The 8131-nt window shown below is 50.9% G+C and overlaps 1 protein-coding gene across 3 annotated transcripts in view; it reads left to right on the forward strand.

Annotated features, from left to right (window-relative positions):
- Positions 1 to 1885, forward strand: part of RBPJL (recombination signal binding protein for immunoglobulin kappa J region like) — a 15642-nt gene extending 13757 nt beyond the window's left edge. Inside the window, exons 10-12 of one of the 3 annotated variants that reach the window (XM_023227958.3) lie at positions 256 to 411; positions 546 to 649; positions 755 to 1885. In XM_023227958.3, coding sequence (XP_023083726.1) covers positions 256 to 411; positions 546 to 649; positions 755 to 1028 — 534 coding nt within the window. In that variant the 3' untranslated portion in view covers positions 1029 to 1885. Of the gene's footprint in view, positions 1 to 255; positions 412 to 545; positions 657 to 754 lie in introns of all 3 variants that reach the window. The other 2 variants (XM_023227959.3, XM_023227960.2) reach the window with 2 other exon arrangements.
- The last annotated feature ends 6246 nt before the right edge of the window (positions 1886 to 8131 follow it).

Raw genomic sequence — 8131 nt, forward strand, 5'->3', positions numbered from 1 at the left:
AGGAAGGAAGGAAGGAAGGAAGGAAGGAAGGAAGGAAGGAAGGAAGGAAAAAAAATTAAGCTAGCCCAACAAGCTTACTTAACTCTAAGTGAGAGAACTTAAGGGCACTGTCCAAGCTGAGGGGACAAGTGAACCCCAGAGCCTAGGATTAGTATCCAGTTCAGTCTAATGCAGAAGCCCACGTGCCATGCTGGCTCCCTACGCTGGTGGCCACCATGAGAAGTTTCCGCCTCCTCCCCTCGGGTCTCCTCCCAGGCTTCTCCCTGCCCCAAGGAGGCGAACAGGGCTCTGCTTAACGACAGCTCTTGCTGGACCATCATCGGCACCGAGTCGGTGGAATTTTCCTTCAGCACCAGTCTGGCGTGTACCCTGGAACCGGTCACTCCGGTGCCTCTCATCAGCACCCTAGAGGTGAAGCCGGGCGCTAGGGGCGTTGGGCAGGGGGACCCTGCCTGCAGTGGAGAGTGGGAGTGCTAGTGAGTGGGGGGCATCAGGTTTCCGCCCTGCTCGGTTCTCTCACCTCACCTGGTCCCACCCTCCTCCAGCTGAGTGGCGGGGGCGACGTGGCCACGCTGGAGCTCCACGGAGAGAACTTCCATGCGGGGCTCAAGGTGTGGTTTGGGGACGTGGAGGCGGAAACCATGTACAGGTACGGGGTGGGGAGGCAGCCTCCCTTGGGCCCTGGGGAGCTGGGGAAGGGGGCGCACGCGTCGTCAGAGTCGCCGCAGTTCTCACCCTGGTGCTCCACCCCCAGGAGCCCGCGGTCCCTGGTGTGCGTGGTGCCGGACGTGGCGGCCTTCTGCAGTGACTGGCGCTGGCTGCGCGCTCCCATCACAATCCCCGTGAGCCTAGTGCGCTCCGACGGGCTCTTCTACCCTAGTGCCTTCTCCTTCACCTATACCCCGGAATACAGCGCGCGGCCGGGTCACACCGGCGTCCCCGAGCCCGCCACCGACGCCGACGCGCTTCTGGAGACCATCCATCAGGAGTTCACGCGCACCAACTTCCACCTCTTCATCCAGACTTAGGCGCGCCGGGAATCCCGGCTGCCCACCGCGGAGGGCTGTGCCCGAGCCAGGCGCGGGGACGTGTTTCTGGGATCTAGGCTCTGCTTCCTTGCCCCTTTGCTGTAGAAGGTCAGCTGAAGGCTCACCCTAGAAAGTGTGCCTGGTGGCTCTTACCTGGCTCACTCCCTCCCTCCTCCTTACACATACAGGAAGGCACGACCTGAGTGGTGCTGTCTTTGTGTCCATCGTGTGTGGCTCTCCCTGTCTTCATCTCTTCTCACTCTGTCTCTAAACCTCTCTCTCCCCTCCCCCTCAGTACTTAGTCTATGGATCTATTTGTGTGGCCCTATCCCTCTGTCCTTTTCTCTCTTCAGCTCTCCCTGCCTCTCACACACAATTTCACATGCCCAGAGGAGCCAAGTCCGAGACATTTACCCTCCAGGCATCTGTGTACTCTCTTGAAGAGAAAACACACAGCTTCACACACCCAGGCATAGGGGGTAAGCTCTTGGGGCACGAGGACCCTGGAGCACCAGGTCCTGCCTGGAATATTAGATCCACGTGGAACACCGGCTCTCTGAGTCTCACCTGGGACATTTGGTCCCACCTGGGACACCAGTTCCCACCTAGAGCACTGTGTCCTTCCCTGGAGCACAAAGACCTGCTCCTCCTGAGAATCCCTCTGACTGCAGCCAAGCAGAATACCCTTGCCTGTGTTTGCTCCCTGGCCTACAGCTTTGGCGGCTGGGCAGGTGCCTGAACAGTGATGAGGTCTTGCCGCCTTAACTGTCCCCCCAGTCACTTCTCCCACAGGCCCAGCAGGATGCAGTCCTGAGGATCAGGGTTTCCACGGCTGCATTAAAATTAACCCTATCCAAGGCAGAGTTTGGTCTGTATGAGCCACCTCCCCAAGTGTGCCTCCCCCAACCCTCGCACCCACACACACAAAAAGGGGGCCTGCACAGAAAGAAAATAACCACAAGTCTGATGGAGCAGAGCGCCTACCTTTTTGACATTTTCTAGAGGAGGAACAGGGTGCAGAGGCAGCTGGCATCCCGAGTCCTCGTCCCTGCCCTGGGGATGTTACCCTACTAGCTATCTCTCCATCCCAAGCAAGGGTGCACCCCAGGCCCAGAGGTGACCACAGGACCCTTTAGAAACAAAGCTTTCCCAGGATAGCCCTGGGCAGAACTCCTGGGATTGACTGGGCAATAATGTAGTTGAGAGAGGAGCCTCTCTGCATGGGGCTGATGGACAGAATCACAATCTATTCCTGACCACCCTACCCACCCTCTACCTAGTCTGTGCTAGGTGGGGAAGAAAAAAAACAACAACAACAACAAAAAAAACAGGCAGAACACTGGCTTGAGCTGTTGGAATCAAGGACACAGATAAGTATCATGGGTGCCAGCTACCTGTACTAGCCTCTGGTGGTGCCTGATGGGAAAACTGGTCTGAAATGTGGGTTCCAGGTTCTAACCCGCTGGGGAAGAACTTGACCTCCTAAGGAAGAGCTAATTTCTTGTAAAACTCCTCCTCCCCCAGGGTATGGAAAGTCCCATGAGAAAAAAGAAACTAACAATACCCAGAGGAGAGGAAACAGGGTATGTTCCTTAGCCTTCCCAAAGTCTTGACTAAATTCTGTCATCTGCGGTCAGCAGGCTGCAGCCCACTGTGACGGGTGAGGAAGAAGTCTATGGCCCCTGACGGTAAATCTTGGCAGAGGAATGCAGCGAATGAGTTGAATGGGAAATATCCCTGAAATGAGTGCTTGACTCACCGTCCATGGTGGTGTTGAAGCAGGCAGCCAGGAGGAAAGAGGCTGAGAAGAGTGTCATAGCACATCACATGGGGAATTGGGGCTCAAGCGCTCGTTGTCCAGCCCTGCCCCAAAGTCTTCCTCCACTACTCCTCAAGGCAGGAGTCCCAGAAGCCAACAATCTAGTTTGGGCCAAAAGCCGCGGCCCAGCCATACAGCTCTGTCTTAGTCCTCACCCATCTCAGGGGATCCTATAACCTTTGGTGTCACCAAGGTATCCATCTGGAAGTCTGTGACCAAAGTCCCAGCCCTGGCCTACCTTCTGAGTTCCAGCTGCTGAAACTGCCCTTGGAGGTCTTCCTTGCACTGAGTCTGAAGCCATCTTATATGGAACTCCTTTCTCTCTCCACCTGCCTTGCAGCACCAGCTCTAACTCCTTCCCCCACACCACCCAGTCACCCAGGCCTAAGGATCCCACCTCCCCTTCCACACTACAATATGTCTCCTGTTTTCCTCTCCCTCCACTACTGCCCTGCCAGGTCATATGTCGCCTCTTCCAAAATTTCCCAAACTACCCTAGGTAGAACCAGTTATATAATTTGTGGGCCCCAGTGCAAAATGGCCCCTTGTTCAAAAAGTATTAAAGAATTTCAATTCGACTGAACACAGGATCAAAAAAAAGAAAAGAATTTCAAGACAGTCACAGGAAATGATGAAACCAAGTGCACAGCCCTTTCAAGCACAGGCTGCACACCCCTGAAGCCAGCCCTGGCCCCAGGTTTTTTTCTTGTATTACCGCAGAACCTCAGTGGGACCATGTCGGCTGCCCACTTTGGATCAAAGATTTTATGTACATACCGATTGTCCCCTCTAGGCTGTCAGCTTCATGGGGAAAGGAGCTTTTATCTCTGCATGTCCTATAGGGTGCATCACAATGTCTTGCATGTTGCGTTGGTGCTCAATAAACAGCGAATTGCATTACATGGCATTGGCAGATATTTAGATATTGCTAATGCAAAGTGAAACCAGCAGGTGGCACTGTTCTCCACCCAAGCATTACGTTCTCATTTTATTTGTATTTAAAAACTGGGCCTGAATTCCAGCCCTTTGGTAGGCGGAGGCGCAAGAATCACTTAAGCCCAGGTGTTCGAGACCACCTTGGGCAACATAACAAGACCCTCATCTCTACAAAAAATTTTAAAATAGGGCTGGGCGCAGTGGTTCACACCTGTAATCCCAGCACTTTGGGAGGCTGAGGCGGGCAGATCACGAGGTCAGGAGATAGAGACCATCCTGGCTAACACGGTGAAAGTCCGTCTCTACCAAAAAATACACGGTGAAAGCCCGTCTCTACCAAAAAATACAAAAAATTAGCCATGCGTGGTGGCGGGCGCCTGTAGTCCCAGCTACTCGGGAGGCTGAGGCAGGAGAATTGCTTGAACCCAGGAGGAGGAGGCTGCAGTGAGCCGAGATCATGCCACTGAACTCCAGCCTAGGCAGCAGAGTGAAACTCCGTCTCAAAAAAAAAAAAAAAAAAAATTAATATACCAGTCACGCCATGGAACAATTCTATTAACATCTCTGAGTGCGGAGCTCAGGCATCTGTATTGTTTGAAACCCTCCCATGTGAATCTAGTGAGCAACCAGCGTTAAGAATCATGGCCCTAGTCAGTATTTCCTCCTCATTTTACAGATGGGGTGACAGGCTCCAAGAGAGGAGGCGAAGGTCACAGCAGATGGCAAAGCCTACAATTGATTCGAATCCTGCACTCCTACCGCTAAATCTGGGGCTCTGAGTTTCTCTTAATTCTCATTCTACCATGCTGCTGTGTGTAGGAGACATGTGTGTTGCAGACGGTGAGGATGGGGCATGTGGTGAGGATAAGGCCCAAATCTCCCAATTTACCAGCTCTCATGCTGCCTGGTGTTCCACCATTATTAACAAGTTAATTCCCCAGTTTAAGTACTGACCTTGGGGTTTCTCTCTTTCTTTCTTTCTTTCTTTCTTTTTTTTTTTTTTTTTTAACTTCTATTAAGTTATAACCACAACATAGGTAAAATTATCTGATAGCTTCCCCCTGGGTAGGGCAGAGACCTGTGAAGATGGCAAGGGAAAGAGGAAGTGGTTTTAAGGGAAGTGAAACCCATAATACCTCTTTAAGGTTGTGACCAGGCATGGTGGCTCACGCTTGTAATCCTAGCACTTTGGGAGGCCAAGTCGGGCAGTTTACTTCAGATCACTTGAGGTCAGGAGTTCCAGACCAGCCTGGCCAACATGGTGAAACCCCGTCTCTACTAAAAATACAAAAATAGGCTGGGCGCGGTGGCTCACACGTGTAATCCCAGCTACTCGGGAGACTGGAACAGAAGAACCGCTTGAACCCACGAGGCGAAGGTTGCGGCAAGCTGATATCACACCACTGCCTTCCAGCTTGGGTGACAACAAGACTGTCTCAAAAAATAAAAATACAAAAATTAGCCAGATATGGTGGCTGTAGTCTCAGCTACTTGGGTGACTGAGGCACAAGAATCGCTTGTACCTGGGAGGCACAGGTTGCAGTGAGCCGAGATTGTGCCACTGCACTCCAGTCTGGGCAAACACAGCGAGACTGTCTAAAGAAAGAAAAACAAACAAAACCATCTCTAAGGTCTTCCACAGACCAGCTCAAAACGGCCCCCTAGACAGGCTTGGCTCTGTTCCAGACCCTAAGGAACAAAGGCAGGCAGGGTAGCAGTGGCACAATAGTGCATTTAGAGGGCAAAGTGATAAACCCCCACTACAGCTGGCTGCTTGCCACCAGATGGGCACTTTCACCTTTGCTATCTAATGTAACCTAATCACAAACCTTGTGGCATCCCATCATATTTACAGATCCTCAAGGAGAGAGAATTATACGGGTTGTATATATCACAGGGCAGAAATCTTGCAGGCCATCTTAGAATTCTGTCTACTCCACAAACAACATAGCAAATCATAGGTAGGGGAGATGTGTTTCGCTTGTAGGCCTTCCCACACCCCATGCAGACATTGTCCCATGGTTTTGCTGCCTCCAAAGACTGGCAAGCTCATGAACAAAAAGTGGGCCCATGCCTGACTTCTGTAATTTAGTGGTTATGACATTCACCTCACACGCGAAAGGTCGCCGGTTTGAGACTGCGTCAAAACACGAGATTTTCCCCCTAAATTTAGTGAGTTTAATTGAGGTTGGAAACAAACAGAAAACTAGTTAAACCTGTGCCTACATTTTGGCCAGGCGTGGTGGCTCACGCCTGTAATCCCAACACTTTGGGAGGCTGAGGCAGGCGGATCTTATGAAATCAGGAGTTTGAGACCAGACTGGACAACATGGTGAAACCCTGTCTCTACTAAAAACACAAAAATTAGCTGGGCATCATGGCACGTGCCTGTAATCTCAGCTACTTGGGAGACTGAGGCAGGAGAATCACTTGAACCTGGGAGTCAGAGGGAGCAGTGACCTGAGATCACGCCACTGCACTCCAGCCTGGGCGAGAGAGTGAGACTCCACCTCAAAAAATAAAAATAAAAAACAAAAAGTGGACCAATAGTGTCCAAAATCCATTTTGCATCCACTGCCCAATTCTCAGAAATAATATTGTACATTATCAGAAATAATCAGAGTTGGCTCTCCAGACAAAGCCCTATTCAAGGTTGACCACTGATGGGGCTATATCAGCCAGCATTTAAGATGGCTTCCAATGAGTCTCGTATCCAGGTGCTCCTGCCCCTGGGTAGTCTCTCACAATGAATAGGGCTGACCTGTGTGACACATGCAATATTATGGAAGAGATAGTGGGTGACTTCCAAGCTAGGTCATAGCCACATAGATCACTGTAGCTTCCACTTGGCGGCTGTCTTGGATCACTTGCTCTGAGAGAAACCAGCTGCCACATCACAAGGACTGTCAATCAGCCCTATGTGGGTCCACGCAATGAGGAACTGAGGCTTCCTGCCAATAGCCAGCACCAAGTTGTCAGAAATGTAACTGAGCCATCTTGGAAGTGGATCCTCCAGCCCAGTCAAGCTTTCAGATGACAGCAAGACCTGGCCGACATTGACTGCAACCTCACAAGATGGGGCCAGAATCACCTAGCTAATGCTCCTGAATTCTGACTCACAGAAACAATGTGAGATAATATTTATGTTGTTCTAAGCCCCTAAGATTGGGGGTAATTTTAAATATCAATAGATAATATGGGGGTCTTCTTAAACTAACACTTTACCCAAAAAGATAGCACTGATTACAACACCATATATCAAGCACATACTGGGTGCTGAGCTCTAACTTACCTCCCTATAGGCTGTTGGAGCACAAGGTAACGGCTGGTAAAAGCTGAAACCCAAATCCAGAGGTCCTGACTCACAGTCTCACACCATCCAAAGCGGCCCTAACAGGAATTTCTGCAGCTGGAAATGTTCTGTGTTTGCACCACCTGATACAGTAGCCACTAGCCACATGTGGCTATTGATCACTTAAAACAAGGCTAGTGCAACTAAGAAGCAGAATGTTTACCGTTACAATTGCAATTCATTTAAATTTATAATATACCACAGTGCCCAGTGGCTACCATAGTGGACAGCGCAGATGTAACAGATGTGAGGGCCTTCTACAAGACACAAGTTACAAGAACAGAGACCCACTCAACCTCATGGGACTCAGAAAAACAGTGTAGCAAAGTCTCAGGAGAGATTTAAGCTGACACGAGATTTGAGACCAGACTCACTGGTTCATAGGGGGTTTGTGGGGGCATGAACAGCCCCCAGTGAAGGAGCCTTGGGTGATATGAACCCCTTGATAGGCAGTGCGGTTGTGAGCACTCTAGAGCCCGACTGCCGTGGTTCAAATCCCACCTCTACAACTGGTAAGCTGTGTAGCTTTGAGCAAGGTATTTAACCTCTGAGATGTAGTTTCCCCATCTGTCAAATGGAGTAACCAATAGCAGCTACTCTGGAGCTCTGACAATTAAATGGGCTCTGGTATAAAGCCCTGAGAATGGGTTCATGGCCACACGGTGTGTATGCGAGGGTTTGCTCCAACTACCACCAATTCCTCTTTGCATCCTTTCCCCAATCCCAGTAAAGTACTGGGCAACATGGTGCCAAAGGAAGACCACCAATGTCCAAGGACCTGAAATTAAGGTTCGACTCTCCAGACACACTAGGGGCAGGTTCGGTTGCCCTCTTGGTAACAAGGATCCTCCCCACCTCACAGGATTGTTATGGTGGTCAAGAGAGATGGCCAATGCTATTTCCAGAGCCTGCCAGCCTGCCTGGCTGCAGCGGTGACCTGAGTGGAGCAGGCAGAGATGTTGGTGTGGAAAGCCCACGTCTAGATGGGTGCCTGCC

Source organism: Piliocolobus tephrosceles, chromosome 20 (genome assembly GCF_002776525.5).
Source record: "Piliocolobus tephrosceles isolate RC106 chromosome 20, ASM277652v3, whole genome shotgun sequence".
NCBI classification, from domain to species: domain Eukaryota; kingdom Metazoa; phylum Chordata; class Mammalia; order Primates; family Cercopithecidae; genus Piliocolobus; species Piliocolobus tephrosceles.